The 21,271-nt window shown below is 41.2% G+C and overlaps 1 protein-coding gene across 1 annotated transcript; it reads left to right on the top strand.

Annotated features, from left to right (window-relative positions):
- The first annotated feature begins 5,198 nt into the window (after positions 1–5,198).
- HIF1AN (hypoxia inducible factor 1 subunit alpha inhibitor) lies at positions 5,199–21,019 on the top strand. Its single transcript, XM_044662526.1, has 8 exons — positions 5,199–5,384; positions 6,018–6,268; positions 7,470–7,618; positions 9,073–9,218; positions 10,369–10,475; positions 16,049–16,112; positions 18,395–18,505; positions 19,416–21,019. Exons 1-8 carry the CDS (start codon positions 5,199–5,201, stop codon positions 19,458–19,460), a joined length of 1,059 nt encoding a protein of 352 aa, XP_044518461.1. The 3' UTR covers positions 19,461–21,019.
- The last annotated feature ends 252 nt before the right edge of the window (positions 21,020–21,271 follow it).

Raw genomic sequence — 21,271 nt, forward strand, 5'->3', positions numbered from 1 at the left:
GGAGTCAGGAAGAACTGGACATAACTGAACAACAAGGAAATAGAGTGGTGGGTCAGTGAATAGATTAGGTATACAATATGTGGCAGTAAATGACCATAGTAATTTAGTGTTTGATAAATCCAAAGATCTAACCTTTGGGGGACAAAAACTTGCTATTTGACAATAACTGTTGAGAAAACTGGAAAGCAGACTGACAGAAACTAGGCAGAGATCAGCATTTCATACCATATGCCACAATAATGTCAAAATGGGTATATGATTTAGACCATAATATCATAAGCAAATCAAGGGAACATGGAAAAAACAACATGTCAGACCAATGAATAAGGTAAGATAGAAAGGATCTGGGGAAGTAAATAATTCTGATTCCATGCAATTAAAAAAGATTTTTCAGAAACAAATCCAATGCAGCCAAAATCAGAAAGCAGAAAACTGGTGTTTGGGGGGGGGGAGAATTTTTTACAGCAAATTTCTCTGATAAAGGTCTCATCTCTCAAATATGTAGGGAACTAAGCCAAATTTATAAACATAAGAACCGTTACCTAATTGACAAAATCAAAGGATATGAACAGGCAGTTTTCGGAAGGAGAAATCAAAGTTATAAATAGTCATACAAAGTAATTTGGTGGAGAGGGCTCCAGCAAGAGAGATAAGGAAAGGATTTATGTAGAATAATGATGTCAAACTCAAATACAAAAAGGGCCACAAAACTCATATAAAAGGATGATTGCTTTTAGAAAACCATCTATTAATATTATTTGTGATATATTGTATTTTTATTTATTTCGTCAAATATGTCCCAATTATATTTTAATCTGGTTCCCATTTTACTCAGGAGTATTTCAATAGTCTTTGACAGTGTCTTATGTATAAGATGATGCTTCAGCTGAATATTGAAGAGAGGGATTCTACAAGATGGAAGTGAGAAGGGAGTACATTATGGGCATGCGGGATAGCCAGGGGAAAGGCAGAGGGATGGAAATGTAATATCTTGAGTGAGGATCAGAGTAAGGTCAGTGTGGCTAGTCTGAAGGGCATAAGATGTGTACATTGAGCCTGGAAAAATAAATTAAGGCGAAGTTTTGAAAGGCTTTAAAAGTGAAACAGAGGACTTTATATTTTATCCTAGAGGCAATGGGGAACCACTGTAATTTATTGAATAGGGGAGTGACATGCTAATCAGATAAATTAATTGGCAGCAATATATAGCATCTACTAGAGCAAGAAGAAACTTGAGGCCTAGAGAAAGAACACTTAGCAGGTCTTTGCAGTAATTTAGGAGAGAGGCACGCATTTCCTGTTCTCCTTTCTCTAATCAGTGCCTGTCTTTTCATAACCCAGCAATATGGGATTGCCCAAATAAATTCAGGAACAGTTGAATTTGGCTCATTTTTCATACTTTTCTGGGAGTATTCCATTTTACCTGCAAGAAACAAGCTCTTAAATATTCCATTGTACATTTTATTATATAAACATCTGTGTGTGTGTCCTTTTATAGGACTTGTGATTTTATCAATATAGAGAACTCCTTTTGAAAGAACTCAGACATGAACCTGCTTTGCCATTAGCCTTAGAGGGTTGCCTGGATCAACTAAGAACATCATGAGTGATCTGTAGGAGCCCATAGAGCCAGTATGTATCAGAAACAGAATTTGAACCCAATCCTTCCTGACTCTGAGGCCAGCTATCACATAAAGCCTTCAAAGTCTAAAAATGGGACCCATCCCTAATCTTGAGGATTAGGCAAAGGAATGGAGTTTTTCCTCAGCCCCAAAAAAGGTCAATCTCTGACATAAAAGAATTTACATCAATAGGAGAAATCTACCCTCATTATACTTTCCTCCTTTCTTTATTTTGACTCTTTAGTGAACCAGTTCAACTACACTGTTCTTTTCTCTCAAATTCCTTACTCCCTTGTCCTATCAAAGATCTTTCCTTGGCCTTGGATTATTCCCACCATCCGCTGAAATTGTTCCTATTCTTATGCTAATGAAGTTGGAGAAAATCTTGAAACAGTGCTGGCTGGATCTTCTATATGCTACTTTCCTCTTTCCAGGTTTTCCAGACACTACTCTCTCCTGGTTTTATTCTTGGCCATCTGGCTTCTTGTCAGTCTTGGGTGGATGGTCTTCCTTGAGGGTATCCCCTAAGGCAGTGATGGGCAGCCTTTTGAGTTTGGTGTGTCAAAATTCGCCAAAAAACTGAGCATAACTCGGGTGGTGTGTCACTTCAAGAAAAAAACCATAATTTCATGATATTTATAGTTTAAATAACAAAAATATATAATTGTAATATATAACTGTATTTAATAAACCAAAATAGGTAAATTAATATATATAGAATTGTCATCTATAGTACACAGAGTGTCTACACTACACTACAGCTAATGTCTCATCCTCGGCATGTGGCCCCATACTTCTCTGTGTGTGGCCAAATGTAGCCACGTGTGTCAGTGCTGACACCAGTGTCATAAGTTTGCCATCACCACCCTAAGGCCTTATTCTGGGCCACCTTCTCCTTTTTTAAAAACTCTTTTACTTGGTGAATTTATCAGCTCCCAAGGATATAATTATCATCTCTATTCAGATGATTCTCAGATATTCTCAAATCTAGCCCTAACCTCTCTTCAGATCTCTAGTTTTGCATCCCCAGCTGCCTATTAGACATCCTGAATTCAATATGAGCAAAACTGAATTCTTTTGGCTCAGACCCACCCCTTTTCTAAATGTCCCTATTTACTTTCAAGGATACCAACATCTTCCCAGCTACCCAGCATCACAATGCTGGTATCATCCTTGACCCTTTACTCTTATCCCCCGGATCCAATCAGTTGCCAAGACCTACCTATTTGATTCTACATTCTCTTCCACTTTGCTACAGATCCTTATTACCTCATACCAGAACTACTGCATGTTCGAATAAAGATTCCCTACTCCAGACTATTCTCCACTCATCTGTCAAATCGATCTTTTTAAAATTAGGTCTGACCATGTCAGACCCCAACAAAACTCCTCATCACCTCCAGGATCAAATACAAATCCTCTCACATTCAAAGCCCTTCAAAGCCCCTTCCTGCCTTCCCAGATCCTTACACCTTACTTCCACCCTCTTTGTCCTCTGGGATCCAAGGTTCACTGGCCTACTAGTTGTTCCTCACACAAGACACTTTATCATCTGTGCATTTTCATTGGTCATTCCCAATATCTGGAATGGTCTCCTTCATTTCTACCTTCAGAGTGTCTTTAGGAATCAGTTAAAATTTCATTTTCTGTCAGAATCCTTTCCTGGTACCACTTTAATGCTAGTGCCTTCCCTCTGAGACTATCTCCAGTTTATTCTGCATATATCTTGTATGTACACTGCTGTTTACATGTTGTCCCCGTCTAAGACTGTTTTTGCTTTTCTTTTTATCCCCAATGCATAGCATATTGCCTGGCACATAGTAGGTGCTTAAAGAATACTTAAAAATGACTTGGTAAATCTTAGTCAAATTGGGAACTTTGTTGAAAATAGCTCCCATTGTTGAAATAAGGCTTAAGAGCTAAAAGCAGACTGTTGAGAAATGACACAGATAACTCCATTTTGTTCAATATTTGACTTTTGGCTAGTTAATGTCTCAGCATGTACTGCAGGGAAATAGAATGTCTCTCCTTCAATATCTCCCTTCCTCCTAAGTACTATACAAAAGAGGAACTCAATCGAAGTATTCACCTTTTTATCTTACCTGATAGTACTGTTATGGGGGTACAGATGGTGAACCCCTGGGTTAGGGAAGGATACCTGCCTCATGAATGAGAGGACTCTGAAACTTAGCTTAAAAGTAAAGAGAAGGATTTATTAGTAAGATAGGATTAGTGGCCAGCAAGACAGCATGAGAGGAGTTGCTCTCCAAGACAGGGCAGGGCAGCATGAGTGAAGCAACTATAGGAGTAGCTCCCTGAAAGCCTCAGTTCAGGGGTTTTTATATTCTTTACAACAGTGAGCATGTGAGGTTGATGTCATGGTGTGGACCTGACTTAGCATTCAGGCATTTGGTGGGGTGAGGGGTCTACCCCAGATCCTCAGGGCTTTTGCTATCGAGGTGTGGTCTGGAGGTGTATCTCATTGTCTATCTCAACCTAAAGAATGATCCAAGGATCTTTGGCTTGGGAGTCACAAAGACAGAAAGGGGGAAGGGAATTTCCCTGTCTAATACAGCTCCCATGCCATCTCTGTACTAGGCCCATGTCAATACCACTTAGCAAGTACTTATTGACTGACAAATAAGGGTTCCGTTTTCTTTGGGCTAATGTAAATGGGCAGGTAGATGATGCAGTGCGTGGAGTGCTGGGCCAGGCCTGGAGTCAGGACCTGAGTTCAAATGCAGCTTACTGAACTAGAGAAGGAAATGGCAAATCACTCCAATATCTATCAAGAAAACCTCGGATGGGCTCGACTCTCCTAGGTAACAATATAGCATCTTCTTTTGTTATGCTAAATGCCTGCTCCCAGCTCTTGGCAGCTCATCTCTCTTTCCAGCCTCCACTAGCTTTGGAGGGGAAGAACTCGGATTTGCCCTCTGCCGAATCACTGGACGCATGTTTCCAGGGGCTGCCGGTGAGGAGTGTGACTGTACGTATGTGCACCCTGAATGTAGGAATAAACTGTGGTTTAACTCTGTCTCCTATACGGGTTTATATATTGGAGCAATAGCTAGACGTAACGCCGCAGTCTCAAGGTTCTCCCTTTGGAGTCTCGCCTCCCTCCAAACTAAGGTTCCCGTAAGGGGCCTTATACCCATTCGTCTCAACTCGAGCCTCTAAAACCCCGGATTCTTTAATTTTTAAAGGACCAACAAAGTCAAGGCCGCTATTTCTCCTCCCAGCGGTCCCTGCTCTTTCTCCTCCAATCAGTGCCTGTACCTTGGGACGATGGTATTGTGGGAAATGGAGGCTTTTCTCACTGCTTGCCTACACGCACATGCCCTACGTGTGAAGCTTTGAGGGGTTGGGCTTAAATGATCCCTGAAACCCTTCTAGCAACGACCCCACTCCCCCAACCTAGGGGGCGCTGTGTACTCAGCTTCCCAGCCTCATTTTTCTGGCTTTTCTAGCCATCGCTATGGTATCGTTTGTAGTTTTTTCCGGAAGAGGCGGGGAGTGTGGGGGGTGTGTGGAGAGGTGCTTCCGCTTCCGGTGGAACCAGGCTTGGCGGTGGAGATGGCGGCTGCTGCGGCTACGGCGGCGGCCTCTTCGGCCTCTGGCTCTGGGGGCCCTCGAGAAGAGGCCGAGGCTCCGAGCGTGGCTTGGAATGAGTCCCAGCTCCGTAGCTATAGCTTTCGGACCCAGCCCATCCCGCGTCTGAGCCAGAGTGATCCTCGGGCCGAGGAGCTCATCGAGAGTGAGGTGGAGGCAATGGGAGAGGGAAGCAGAGGCAGTGGGAGAGGGAGGCAGAGGCAGGGAGGCTCAACGGGCCCTGCTGGGGTCTCTGAGAGGAGCTTAGAGGGGGAAGGATCGGGGGAAGATAACGTAGGGAAATCCTCGAACTGAGGGAAGACGGAGGAGAGGGGAAGGGGAAGAAGAGGTCAGAACTTTGAGAAAGAGGTAAGGGTGCATCTGAGGAAAGTCTGGGATATCCAAGCTTACTGACAGTGGAATGGGTCTGATCCGAACCTCGGATTTGGAAGAGATGGTTTTTCTGAGTTCATTAAGGTTTGGAGTTAATGAGGATTGGGTGGGGGATGTTTTCATTGGGTGTAAAATGGCAAGAGTGTTCTGAAGGGAAGATTGGGAGGTTCTGAAGAAAGTTTTGGAGTAGGTTGAGTGGAGTTTGGTAAAGGAGACTGCTTAAGAGTGGGAAACACTAGGAAGGAATGAGAATAAGGTTCTGGGGTTGAGGCATTATGACATGAGAATGCCAATAGAATGGATTCTTGGGGGCCCTGGAAAGAATAGTGAAGGCAGGGCTGTGCCTTGCAGGAGTAGAACTTTGAGGGACTGTTCTCCAACTTTTTTTTTTGCCTGGTGCTCTTTCCTCAGGAGCCTGTGGTATTGACTGACACAAACTTAGTGTATCCTGCCCTGAAATGGGACCTCGATTATCTACAAGAAAATATTGGCAATGGAGATTTCTCAGTGTATAGTGCCAGTACCCACAAATTCCTGTACTATGATGAGAAAAAGATGGCTAACTTCCAAACTTTTAAACCAAGGTCCAACAGGGAAGAGATGAAATTCCATGAATTTGTAGAGAAGCTACAGGACATACAACAGCGGGGCAGTGAAGAGAGGTAAGCTGAGTAGGAGTTGTACTGAAGTGAGGGATAAGGGCTAGAATTGGGGTAAAAAGATAGATTTCATCTCTTATTCTTTCTGATACCCTGTCAAAGGCCTATATAGTACGGGAATTGCAATTTTAGAACTCTCCTTGACATAATCCTTAGTAGTCTGATGACTTTAGCTTTTTATGTTTTCTGATGGTCTTAACAGCCAAGGCCAATCCAGTTAACTTGTGATCTATGAAGTGACTGATGAGTAGGTAGGTGGTTGCTTTTTGTTTGAGATTCAAGATACTTGTCTCTAGAAACAATGTTTTGGTTAGGGAAGAGTGAATTGTAGATGCAGCTTTTTGGACAGCCAAATTGGTTCAGTGATTCAGTCATTCAGTACATTATTGTACATTCCCTGAATAGTCATATTCATATAGGTCATGTACATGCACATGTGTGGGAATTTGACCCTGCATCTTATATCTCACCTGTTCATTGCTCTTGGCTCGCACAGTTCACTTCTCTTTCTAAAGCAGCTTCTGTTAGGTCCTAGATAAAGCATTTGTAACCTAGGGTTGATCTTTTCTTTGAGTACTTTTGCACATGGATGTTTGATTAGATCATCATTGTTTGGTCACTTCACCTCCAACCCTCATCCTTTCTCTGGTCTTCCCACCACTGTGTTGCTTTACCTAATTCTGATTCTTTTGATGATAAGTCTTAGCTGAAATGCACTTTGTAAACAGGTTGTTTACAAAGCATATTCCATGAGTTTTGGTTGTTTGATTTTCTTTACTTTTGAGATAGTTCATATATTACCAATACTTTAATCCTCTAGGCTCCCCCTAGAATGTTACTGCCATGTGATTTGGCCAAGTTCATCTGAGCTGCCATATCCTGTGAGTGACACCTGACTATTTAGGGGTGGGGACAATCTTCACATAAGCCATATGCTTTATTTTAGAAAATTGTTATAAGCTGGAGGCTTTGAAGAACATACTGGGAATTCTTCAGTCTCATGACTTTCTGAGAAGTATAGGTTTGATGTTAGAGCCCTGAAACATAAAGGAAGGGATTTAGATTTCCCAGATTAGTATTGGCTATTTGCAGCTGTTCCCTGTGGGGATCGTGCCAGCTCTGGGTTATGGGTTTGTATTTCAGGATGTGGGGAGGCTGTGGCTGAGTATGTATGCTAATGAGACTTTCTTCTTGGGGAATATAGGTTGTATCTGCAGCAGACTCTCAATGACACAGTAGGCAGGAAGATTGTCATGGACTTCTTGGGTTTTAACTGGAACTGGATTAATAAACAGCAGGGAAAGCGTGGCTGGGGGCAACTGACCTCCAATCTGCTGCTCATTGGCATGGAAGGTAAGAGACTAAGCAAGCATCTAGGAGAAATGGTTGTGTGTTCAGTGATCCAGTGCTAGAGTGATCTCCCTAGCTGATTGTAGGCCATACCAACCTAAATTTTAGGGGTTTCTCTGAAGCATTATCAATCTTTAGCAGCTTTTATCACGTTGAGAAGATTGCTAATCTGGAACAAGATGTTTGTTTTCTAGCAGGTGATAGCATCTTTTTAGTCATTCAGTGAGTATTTAGATCTTTTATATTTGAGCTCAGAAGACCATTCCTCTGTAGGTTCTGCTTCCTTATGATTGGATTTAATGGCACAGGTCAGTTCTGGTTGAAACAGTTTTTTTTTTCAAGCTGACACACACACACACACCCCAGCTCTTTGCTGACCTAACAAGTTCATATTTGAGTTACCATAGACTGTTGTTTTTCTGGATGTCTGCCAATAGTGGGCAGTGGAGGAGCAGATCACTTTCAGTTTCAAGGGTAAACATGAACCATTACCATTGAGGAAATAGTTCTGGGCTGCAGAGATTATTTTACTTCTATCACTCAGGAATGTGTACTAAATATCCTTTAGTATTCTGTAGATTCTGGAAGACGTTATAGCAATTGGCCTGGGTCAGAGAGGAGAAGATTAGGATGGGATTGGACATGTGCTGTGAGAAGCTTAAAAGCTATTCAGGAGAACTTCATGGTGCAGATGCCAGATCATGCAGTTCAGACTGCCTGGCCAGCTTCATTCAAGAATGTTATGTCTGTTTTGCTCTTTGGTTTTAAGTGTTTCTTTATGGGTTTATTTAAAATTCTTCAGGTGGACTTTTTGCCTGTGCAAAGGATATTAGCCTTGGAAGCTGAAAAAGAAATTAGAGTATAAGTTATCATTGTTGCCAAAATTATAAATACCATTTTGATATATTACTTTGCTCTTAAAGAGATAACACAATCTATTAATTTTATGATTTGCAAATTTTTTAGCTCTTGATGTTTAACAAACTTCTTGTCCATTAAGTATTCATCACTTAGATATTTTGCTGGAACTTGTGATTGTACATGCTTAGAATTAGCTCATTTGTATATATGTGTTTTTGTATGACTTTGCATTTTGATGATTTTGGGACCATGGGTGAGTGGTCAGTCTGAGGGTTTCCAAACATCAGAGAAATTTGGTCCTTTGGTATTTTCATGCAGCCTCTCCTAGATTCTGTATGTTAACTGAGGTTTCAGCAAACTATGGCTAGCTAGTTTTGATGCCTGTTTTTCTACTAACTAGGCTCAGAATGATTTTTACATTTTAAAATAAAGTTTGATTATATTTAAAAATGTAGAAACCATTCTTAGCTTATGGGGATGTACAAAAACAGGTGGCAGGACAGATCTGAACTTTCAGCCATCATTTGTCAAACCTCTGCTCTAGCCTGTTCAGTATGTACTCTGCTGTGGATGACAGAATATCTTCACTCTTACAGGAAATGTGACACCTGCTCACTATGATGAACAACAAAACTTCTTTGCTCAGATTAAGGGCTATAAGCGATGCATCCTGTTTCCTCCAGATCAATTTGAGTGCCTCTATCCGTATCCTGTGCACCATCCCTGTGATAGACAAAGTCAGGTGAGTTAACAGGGTATGGGGGACGGCAATCCAGGCTTATTCATGATATTTCTTTGTCATTGGGGGAGTGGACTCATATTGATTTTTTTTAATTAAAAAAAATCTTACCTTCTGTCTTAGAATCAAGATAACTATTGGTTCCAAGGAAGAAGAGGAGCAAGGGTTAGGCAGTTGGGGGGGTAAGTGACTTGCCTATGGTCACACAGCCATGAAGTATTGAGGCCAGATTTGAATCCAGGTCCTCCTGACTCTGGACTTGGTACTCAGTCCATTGAGCCACCTAGCTGCGCCTGTATTGAATCTTTTAAGTAAAAGTAGCTAACCTTTTAGATGAGTCAGAATTATATTTTAGCATATGAAATTATTCTGTGGTTGTTCTCACTTATAACCAATTCCCAAGACCTCTGTATTTTGTCTTTGTTGCTTTTGGGTAATGATGCCCTCTATAGGTCCACCTCTATTTCATTATCCTTTTTTACTGGAGCTCATGTTGTCTTGGATTGCTCTGGTGTGCTGGGGCTTATATTTACGGTCTCATAAAAAGTTTAGGCTCAGAGCCAGATCTTCCCATGTTTGAGATTGTTCTGTTAAGTTATTGAAGCTTGTCAGGTATAGAACAGAGTGACTTGTATTTATCATATGAAGTCTTAGGTGGAAGTTGGGGTGGGGCAAACTGACCATGGGCAGCTAGAGAGGAGTCAATTGGCTTTCTACAGAAAAAGGCTTCTGACATGCAAGATTCTCATCCCACCAGAATATCTTTGTTTGTACTTTGACAGAGCATATCCTAAAATTCTCAGCAATCAAAACTTTTATGATAAACTTCCAAACTCTGGGCACTTCAGCCATTTCTCAGAATAACTGGTCTTAGGATCCTTCACAGTTTGATATGTCCTGTCTTATATTATTCTCTGATTGTTTCGTGTATTTAGTTTTGCCTCCCAAGTAAGTTACAAATTTCCTAGTACTATACTGCCTTCTCCTTTTAATCCCTAACACTTAGCACAGGGAAAGTGATCAGACCCAGGCTTTCAATGGTATGGAAAACTCATAGTTGAGAAAATTTCTTCTACTAATACAGGTACTATCTAAGTAGATATCAGTAAATACTCGTTCGCTGATAAATTTCTTCTCTCACTGGATCTGCCAGGTGGATTTTGACAATCCTGACTACGAGAGGTTTCCCAATTTCCAGAATGTGGTTGGCTATGAGACAGTGGTTGGCCCTGGTGATGTTCTTTACATCCCTATGTATTGGTAAGAAGGGATAGGAGATGGGTGGTGGGAACAGTGGGCTCATATTGTAACTTGGTGTGATGTCCCTTATATTCTGTTACGAATAATATCGATATAGATGGATATATTAAAAAGTATTAATAGTTTATTTAAAGGCATATTGGTAATTAAGAAGGCCACGTGCCTGCTAAGATCTAATTCAAATCACCCACCATTACCTTCTGCCCACCTGGCTGCTTCGTAGGCAAGAGAGTATCTCTCAATCACATCAGGAGTCTTATACCTCTGTCTACGTAATCACACTTCCTGTGTAAGAGGAATTATGGGAGGGAAATGTAGTCCTCAAGCCCCCTAAGCATCCACAGGAAGTTTATATCATGGACCTGAATATTAAGACTCAATGAACCCCAAAGAACCCCAAATTCCAATAACACAATTCTCTGGTGAGAACTGTCTGTGGTTACAAATAAAATTGATATAGATGGATATAGATAGTATTAATATTTTAATTAAAGCCATGTTGGTAAATTTAAGAAGACCACGCGCCTGCTAAGATCTAATTCAAATTGCCCACCATTACCTTCTTCCACCAGGCTTCCTTGTACCAAAGAGACCTTCCCCAATGACCTCAGGAGTCTTATACTGTTCTCTACTTCCTGTCTACCTGTATTACAAGAGGAATCATGGGAAATGTAGTTTCCAGATCCCGTAAACATCCACAGGAAGTTTGTCATATATTTAAATATTTAAAACTCAAATGAACCCCAAATAACCCTCAAAAGAACCCCCAAAATTCCAAATAACACATTACCCCCCTGAGATCCAGCGAAAAGACTGGTCTTTCTTGATGGATCTTGTAAACATAGTCAACTTTTAAATTACAGGAATTTGGGGATAAAAGAAAAGAGGATAAAAATTAGCCTCATTGACAAAAAGCCAATTGGGGCAGTCTCCTATTGGCATAAGAATGTACATTCAAAACAAATGCATTCAACTCCCCATAGTTAAATCAACTGCACCCAAAAGTTCAAAGATCTTCATGATCCAGTGAAGGCTCGTTAGGGATCTTCATGGTGCCTTCTCCAAACAGGTTCATTGTCTGGATTCTGGGGAAATGGCAAATTTATCCTGAAATTACTCTCAAAAGAATTTAAACTTTAAATTATAGATTATAAAACATACATTTCCTTCTGAGAATTATACATTCCCTCCCTGAAATTACTCTTAAAAGAGTTAAAATTTTTCATTATAGATTATAATACAGACATGATTATAAAACTTACACACCCCCCCTGAGGAAAATTCCAAATAACACATTCTCCCCTGAAGAGGGTACTCCAGGTCAACTAAGGATACATGCCTGAGTCACGAGGTTGTATGAAATCAATTGGCAAAAGAAATAAAAAATAATAAAATCCAAATAAGAGAAAAAATTAACTTGTGAATGAAATGTAAAATGTCAAAGTCTTATGTGCAAAAAAAAAGTAAGGAAAAAAAATAAACTTATAACAGGTCCTTGAATCAAGGCCCAATTAAAGTTTAAGCAGTTTGCAATTACCCATTCAGGAGCTAGGACTACAGAAAGTTGCCATTCTATATATATATGAGAAATAACTGGACTAAATATATGTGCAAGAGAAATGTCTTTCCCTGGTCTGATTTGTGTGCACCTTCTCAGGGATGAGCTATAGTGATAGCCAGTCTTAGGTGCTTACTAGGAAAAGAAGCTTAAGGGAAGTCTGGCCTCTAAAATGTTAGAAATTGCAACCCCAAACCTCAAACACTAATTTCAGACCCTTCAGTATTGGCATAGAACTTCCTCAATCCATGGGCTGCATGACCTTTTGCTCCTTGGCACTTTGCAGATTCTCAGTTGGTCTCCATTGTGTAAATGGAATTAGCTCGAGCCCATTAATAGTCAAAAATCTATTCAACCTAGGCGTGCTAATGATGTCACCCTAACCTCCCTTAGTGGGGAGGGGAGACGAGTTACCCACACGTGACAATAAGTAACAAATCGAGAATAAGGGACTGCTCTTTGGGCAGTCCAAATCAATGTAGAAACTGCCATTTGTCCATTTGAATTAGAGGTGGACCACAGGAAGTGATGAAAGACACTATCTCTTTAAGTATGTTACTCACTTCCTGTGGAGGGGTTGCCGTCTCGAACTGGGAACAGAAGCATCTCCTGAGACCACAGAACGCTTACACTCTGTATTGTCACGCGGGTAAGTTAGGCTGACTTCCTTGGCCTAACTGGGCCATTTCTAAACTCTGCCTATCTGGCTGTTAGGCCTTGCGGCTTGCAGCTTCATTTATTTAGCCTTTGGCCTGGACTAGCCTCTCCCTTTCTCTTTATTCCTACTTTTTACCTACCAGATTGTAAATAAACTCCTCAACCCGATGCTGACTTGGGTCTGATTTAATTACGGAATCAACCTGAATTGTTGATTCCTGGCGGCCACATATTTTAATATATATCTATAAATACCTAAATTTCCTTCTTACACCATGACCTTGTGGCTCTTTTTAGCACTTTTCCTGGAATCAGATAGAGAGACATTAATCACAGTCCCATAATATTTATCAAAAATTGGCAGGTTACCATAGTCTAAGGCTTTCCAGGTGTGCATTAATATTATAGCAAATATATATTTATATTAAGCTTATATCACTGTAAAATCAAAAAAGGATTAACATTGATTATATGTACTTTTAAGTACAAAAATGAGAAAAATGAAAAAAAAAATCAATTGCTTTATTAAAAAAATTAAAAGGAAAAGCAATAAGAAAATTTAAAATCCAGGGGGAAAAAATACAATGCTCTCAAGCATAAAAATGAGTGAAAAGAACACATATTACATTGTACATGCAAGGAAGAAAAATAAAAGAATGTTTTAAAAATCAAAAAATATATAGCTTAGAATTAGTGAAAGGTTTTTCACCCCAAAATGAGATCCATTTCCTGTTAAGCTTTTGTATGAACTGTGAGTGTAAATGGTTTTTGCAAAATAGCAGATTTATAATGCACATTCAAATAAAGTACCATAATTTCCAATAACACATTTAAAGACAATAGCAACCAAACCCATATTATAATCACTTGCTATGATGTTTAAAAAAAAAATGTATACTTGTTACAAATTCATCAGGTATAGTAAATCATTCAACCTTGGTTAAAATATTTTCTTAACAAACTATTACTGCCTCCATAGCAATCGTGGGGCAGAGCCTAAAAAAAACCTGATTTAAAAAACCTTCTGGGTCTAAATTATCCTCAGGAATTCTAGATCTTTCTGATGGGAAAGCAAGTAAAAATATAGAGACTAAACATCAAGTATACAGGAGCTCTCCGGCTTCCTGTGTAAAAAAAAAAAAAGGGTAGGAAACTCATGTTTCTTCTACCCCTTTAAGACAACATTCTTTATAATAAATATATAAAACCTTATTTATACAGAAGGGTACTAGGCATCTAAAGTCAATTCTAAAGACCACTTATAAAATTATAGTTTAAATTCTCAAGGCATTAAAATCTCCAAGGTTGTACACAATTGTCAAGATAGAATAAAAATGTTAAGACATGTGATCCTATAGTTGAGATGACAAATTCAGTATACATAAGGCTTATGGGCTTTTTTACAACTTAAAAATGTTTAAGATGTTCATAAATGGTACAGATAACAGAATTGGATTAATACAGTTAAACTTAAAAAAATGAAACCTTAAAGAAATCAAGAAATACAATATGAGGAACAGATTACAAGTTATGTAGTCAAAAAACCTTTTTTTTTTTTACCAATTCTAATAGATTTGTTCACTATTTGGGAGTTACAATAAAATCATAAACAGAATTAATCTAGCAGCCAAAACTTCATTAGGTTAAAATGATTCAGTGCAACAGAAAAATCAACAAAACAACAAAATTAATTCACAAAACTAATCAGCAAAATACAATAAGATACAGAGACTTTTTAAACAGAAACAAAACCCATTCAGTTCTGAGGTTTTAAAATCCACCTCTGGTCCAATTCAAGTTCCTTCTAACTGAGCTCTGCGCTTGAGCACAGTGTGGATGACTCCATAAGGGTTATATAATAGTTCAAAGTCTTGGGTAGACCTAGTGTGGGGGGTGAATTTCTCCCCTGAGTTTCAGGCAAGATAATCGCAAGGAATAATTTGAAATAGGCCATGCAGCCCACATTTGCCATTCTACTTTCTGTTTGAAGAGTAAAAGCTAGGGCCCATGTGGAAGCCAACTGGGGTGGGGGCTAGAAAAGCCGAGGGTTGGAGATCCCACGTGGAGGGCTTGTGGGGGGGGGGCTAGGTCAGGTTTTAGGGGGAAAACAAACAAACAACAAAAAAAAACAACGTGGAGGGCAGTAGTGGAGTAGAAGCTCCCTTCAGGTTAATAATGTCTACCAGGATGTGGGCAATGAGAGAGAAGGCAGGGTTTACTTCCCAAGTCTCAAAGGCGGCAGCAGAAGCAGCTCCAGAAGTGGCAGCTAGGGTTCAGGATCAGTGGCAGAAACAGCAGCAGCAGCAAGGCAGGAAACTGGCATTCGGGCAGAGCATCAGGCATTTGGCTTAGCAGGAGTAGGGATAAGCACTGGGTGGCAGGAAAAGATTAGGGACCCAGGGAGCATCTGGTGGGCGGGGCCGGCAATCTTTGAAACCAAGTTCATGGGGAATGTATAAACTAGCAGCCAGGAACGGGCTTGTGGAAAAATGGCATTCCCCTTTTTAAAAAATGCTCAGAAGAACTGAGCAGATGGTCAAAAATAGCACAAGAGCAGGTCTGAGGCTCCTGGAAGGATCCGGAGGTATCTTAGAGTTGCGAGGCTTGGGTAGGCTATCTGAAAAATTGAGAATTAACTCTCCAATGTGGTTTGCCAAACTGTTACGAATAAAATTGATATAGATGGATATAGATAGAATTCTGTATTAATATTTTAATTAAAGCCATGTTGGTAAATTTAAGAAGACCACACGCCTGCTAAGATCTAATTCAAATTGCCCACCATTACCTTCTCCCACCTGGCTGCCTCCTACCAAAGAGACCTCTCCAATGACCTCAGGAGTCTTATACTGTTCTCTACTTCCTGTCTACTTGTATTACAAGAGGAATCATGGGAAATGTAGTTTCCAGATCCCATAAACATCCACAGGAAGTTTATGTCATATATTTAAATATTTAACAGTCAAATGAACCCCAAAGAACCCCAAAAATTCCACATAACACACTATTCCTTGGGAGGTGCTGAGACCGCAATGTGACCTGTAGGAAAGGTAGCAAATCTCCAATGTGTGCTCACCAAGCCTTGCAGTTGAATGACAGTTCTCTCTTCTGACAAAGACAACCTGTTATTCATTACTGTTACCAATAAAAATCCCAGAAGGTCTGTTGGTCTTATTTCTTTGACATTTGGAGACTGAATAAGAGTCTAAAGAGTTTCAGTGCCATTGACCTCAGTGGCTTTAGGTGATGATCAATTCCTTAGCTACTTTTTATTTTTCACCCTGGACCCTGTGTAGTTCTTAGGTCACTCTGAAAAATACCCATGGCAGAATTGGAATGTTAGTTTATTTCGTTGCAGGTGGCATCACATAGAATCATTACTGAATGGGGGAACCACCATCACTGTGAACTTCTGGTACAAGGTGAATATCATCCTCATGGGGTAAGGGTGATGGGAGGAGGTCAGACTATGGTGTACTTGTCCTAGGGCTTAGCTTCCCTGGTGAATGAAGGGTTTCCACTAGAGAAAAGATGACTTCTTGGTTCAGACCTCCTTATGGGCAGAGGGGGCCAAGTAGTTCAAAGTGAGGGAAGTTCAAATTCCCTGGCAAAGGGAAGAAGGGGTGAAAGATCCAACCTTTAGATTGACTTTAGACTTTGCAGAGCTCAGGGAAGTTCCCTGGGTAGTCATTCTTTCTTAGAAGAGGTTCATAGAATCTTGCCCTCACTACTCTTATGACTTTCTAAACCTTTTACTGAGGACTAAATGCTAACCAAGGTAGTAAGCTTCATGGCTCTTGTTAATGCCTAAGTCCTCTTGATTCCTTATTTACCTGATCCCCATTTACCTTTCCCCCTTTTTCTGCTTCTTTTACTATAATAATATTTAACATTTACATAATAATAATAGTTAGCATTTATATACTGCTTTAAGGTTTGCAGAGTGCTTTATAAATGTCTTATTTGATCCAACAACCCTGAAAGGTAGGTGATATTATTATCCCCTTTTAACAGTTGAGGAAACTGAGGCACAGAGGCTAACTGACTTGCCCAGAGTCTGGTAAGTGTCCAGAGTTGGATTTTTAACTCAGCTCTTTGTGATTCCAGGTTCATTATTTTATCTATAGCATTACCAGCTGTTTTATATAGTACCTTATAAGTACACTTAAGGTTTACAGAACTTTATGTATATACAGTAGTAAATTTGAACCTCAAAAACAACACTATGAAGAATTCTAATATTTTCCCCATTTTTCTATGGATGATGGGAAACTGAGACTTAGAAGATAAAACTTCACCCAAAGTCACACAATTAGTGTCTAAGACAAGATTGAGCCAGATCTCTTAACTCACTCTCAAGTTCACCATCTGTTTCTTTTCTTTTTCCTGCCACCATATACTCTTTTTTTTTTAAAGAGTACATTAAAAAAAATTTTTTTTCAGTTAATCTTTTTCTCCCTCACACCTTGCCCCTATAGTGGGGAAGAGAGGAAAACAAAACTCATGAATATTAATAATCAAAACAAATTCTTACATTGGCCATGGTTTTTTTTTTTTTAATCTCATTTTGCAAGGTGTATGTTCTCTGGATTTTTTATTTTCAAGGTTGGAAAAGATGATACAAATTCAGAAATAATGTACTAGTATAAAGTAATTAGAAATACATATGGGGCAGCTAGGTAGCACAATGAATAGGGTCTCAGGCCTGGAGTTGAGAGAACCTGGGTTCAAATCTGACCTCAGACATTTCCCAGCTGTGTGACCTGGGCAAATTACTTAACTCCATTTGCCTTAGCATCTAAGACAGAAAATAAGGGTTTTTAAAAAATGTATCCAATTCCTAGCGGGTGATACCTAAACTTCATAAGCTTCTCTTTATAATTCATAGAATCATAAGCTTTAGAGGCAGAAGGGATCTTAGAGATCATCTCATCCAATGTCCTCATTTTACAGATGAGGAAACTGAGGTCCAGAGGTTAAGTGACTTGCCCAGAGTCACACAGGTGGTAAGTAGCAGAGCTTAGATTTGAACCAGGTTTTCTTCAGTTTCAGTACTTTTCCCACTATACTGTATAGCTCTTTGTGTCCAGCTTGGCCTATGGTTTTGTTTTAGTTTTAGGCCTAGAGCTTTTAGTTCACCCTTGACCCTCTGCAAGAGAATGGTGTCTTTACTCCCAAAACACCTCATAGTTCTTTGGGGATTTGTCAGTTTTAGTGTTGTTTCAGTCACTATCTCAGGCCTGATTAAGTGACTTACCTCAGCAATCCTCCCTTCCTTCCTTTCATCTTTTCAAACAAGTATATGCATTTCTTTAAGAAATAGAAATAGCACGACTCCCAGGTCAAAAAAGCTCATGGTTAAGTGGAGAGAGCACTTGATTTTGAGTCCAAGGATTTCTGTTCTCTAAATCCAGGCTGCTTGCCTAGTAGCTCTGTGATACTGGGCAAGCCACTTACTTCCCTTTTAAGGGTCTCAGTTTCCTCAAGTATAAATTGAATGGTTGGACCAAGTTACTTCCAAGGTCCCTTCTGGCTCCTAATCTGTGCTCTTAGGAGCCCAAGTTTCCATTACAATAAGTACCTTTGCAAATAGAAGTATTTTCCAGAATATCCAATGGTTCTGCCTATTCTATGTCTAAGGACTTAGGGTAACATGGAGACCAACCAATAAGGATAACTTCCTGAACTGCTGCTTTTTTTACAGGGGGCACCCACCCCTAAGAGGATTGAATATCCTCTCAAGGCTCATCAAAAAGTGGCCATAATGAGAAACATTGAGAAGATGCTGGGAGAGGCCCTAGGGAACCCACAAGAGGTATGGCTAGCCCTGGGTTAAGGCTCTAGCCATTGGGTAGGTAGAATTTGTATTGTCAGCCTTGGTTCCTCTTATTTTGGAGACTCCACGAAGGTTACAGGCATCTTCAGAAAACCCTTGTTTGCTAATGAGTACCAGGCTTGGCCGACAGATCTATGGAACCTGTTCTTCTCTGGCAGTAATGTTCCCCATGAGGCTCATGTGCTGACTGGGGGATCCTCCAGGGGATTTTTGAAGATTGGGGAGAGAGTACTAAAGCATTTCCCCGCATGCTCACAGCTGTGCCAAGGCAGTTCTGGGAATTACTGGGAACCACTTCTCATGGAGGTGCTTCAGTGTCCCTGTGAGAACACAGAGGGGTTTGGTAGCTGTGAAATACTTGTCTCCTCCCCCTGGAAGGGGGTATTGCCATCCTCAGTGCCCCTGGGACCCTTGGTGGGTCTTTGGTTTACGTTAGTCTTAATTGTATATGATCTGATAGGGTTGCACAGCATCCACAGAGTTCTTTGCAGAGCCTGCAGAAATATGCACATGTGTGTCAGTTGTCTGTTCAGAGATCAGCTCTTCTGTCCCCCTGGGGAAGAACATGGCATCTGTTTATCAGCTCAGCACAGCAAGAGGCTGCAGGGCATTGTGGGAAAGAGTTGATGCAAAATAGACTGCAGAGGGTGTTGGCCATTCCCTCTATAATGCTAGGTGGTCTCCACCCCCATCCTTCCGATGGAGAAGGGAGGGAATAGAGGATGAAACTTGAGCTTTGTCTAAAAAAAACCCTGTCCCCATCTCTGGCCAAGGTCTTCAGCAGCTGCCTCTTATTTACATTTTTTTCTGTCCCCGTCCCAGAGTAAGGGAGGAGGTAGTTGGATTGTTGCAGGTTCCTCTGTGACTGGATCTTCCTGTCTCTGCACAGGTGGGCCCCTTGTTGAACACGATGATCAAGGGTCGATACAACTAGCCTGCCTGAAGCCTGAGGCCTCCTTCTGGGTGACTGCCAACACTCCCATCCCATCCCATCCCATCTCGTCCGGTTCACGCTGCTTCGTTGATGAGGACTGGAAGATCCAGAATGATAGTATTGCACGCAGCACTTAACAGACTGGGTTCCTGCCCCTGCCTCCCAGGGCAGGAGTGTGAGGTTAGGTGGAGCAATTAAGCAACCCACCCTCCTCTGCTCCCAGCTTGAGTGATTTCTTCCTTTCTTCTGTTTCTACTCCCCCATTCCCCCCACCCCCCAATTCCTGCATTTAGTGTGGAGTTCCAGCTCTGTGTCATTGTCTGTCTGTCTATCTTTGTGTCCTTCCCCCAAGACCCCTGAGGCTGTGATGGAGCTCCCATCACTTGGCATGATGTCCTACAGCCTCACTGCCATGGTCTGGGTAGGGGAAGGAGCCACGTCTACCTGGATCATGTTGGCATCTTTGAATGGATTTTGTTGACTTGATGACTAGTCTCCCAGGCTCCTGGAACTGCTGGGTGTTTCAGCCTTTCTTGTCCCCATTCTGGCTAGATACTCTTTCTGTACACAACAGTCTAGTTTGATTTGGTACAGCATGGGTGTATCTTGGGTACCAGAAGGAGGAAGGAGCTACCTGGCTTGTGTGTGTACATCCTTATTCCCATACTTTGGCCAGGATCTGCCTCCCAACACTCCCCAGTCTGACTTTGCCAATCCTGGCTGTGCTACAGGACAAGGAGCTGTCTGGCCTGAGTGTGCCTCTGTTCTGATGGCCACACTATGGCTGAAGTCTATCAACCAATACTCCACATGCTGACTTTATCCACTTCCACTGGGTACTACTGCAGGGAAGTTGCTGCCTGACCCACCAAGATGATTTTTAATTTGGTTTTTCGCCTATTAATTCTGGCTGGGCCTTGCTGCAACAAGCTTGAGGTTTATCAGGTAAAACCTCTGGGGCTCAGGAATCCCCTGCCTAGCCCCTTCCTTTTGGGTTGAGCTTCCTCACTTTCTTGCTCCCAACTAGCTGCTCTCCCCTAGAGACAATGGGAAGGTCAATGATGGGAGCAGTTGACCCTAGGATCCAAGAGGTGAACTGGAGCCTTCCTGTCCTTGAGGGTGATGAACCAGAGCCCTTGCCATCTCTCCTACTTCTGGATATACAGATGCTCCAAACCTCTGAAAGCCCCTCAAGAATCAAGGTAGCTACAGCCACCAGGAACAGGCTTTTCCTTGATTGTCTTGAGCAACAGGGCTGCCCTTTTGCAGGAAATCTTCCTAGAAGCAGTAAGGGAGGAAACCTGTTTTATTTTTTCCCTTTTTGCCAAAGGTTTAACTCTTCAGTGTCTGAGCAATGGTTCTTGTCCCCAGAAGCTCAGCTTATAATGCACTGATGGACTGGTGTATGTAGGGGAGGGGGTGTTTACTTTTGTAAATCCCTGTGCTTTCTATGCCTGCCCTGGTGTTCTCTGTGATGGGGACAGGGTGTGTGTGAGTGTGGAAGACACGGTACCTTCTCTAGTGTAGTTCTTTCAATAACAACCAATTTTGGGAAATGACTCGAGTGCTATGGTCTGTGTCCCTTCTTGTTCTCCCATCTGACACTTGAGGGATTATGGTGAGAAAAAGGGCAAGGAAAGCCAAGCTTGTGATGGGTGAACTCAGCCTTTCTCCTAGACTTTCAGTTGTGAGTTAGCAGCAACCTGTGCTGAGCCTCTGACAAGCCTCAGGACAGGAGGAACAAAACTGATTTTGAGGGTTGCTCAGTTTGGATTTGAGGACCCAGAAGAGGACATTTTATACCATGAAAT

The sequence above is a fragment of the Gracilinanus agilis genome, chromosome 2, assembly GCF_016433145.1.
Source record: "Gracilinanus agilis isolate LMUSP501 chromosome 2, AgileGrace, whole genome shotgun sequence".
Taxonomy (NCBI): domain Eukaryota; kingdom Metazoa; phylum Chordata; class Mammalia; order Didelphimorphia; family Didelphidae; genus Gracilinanus; species Gracilinanus agilis.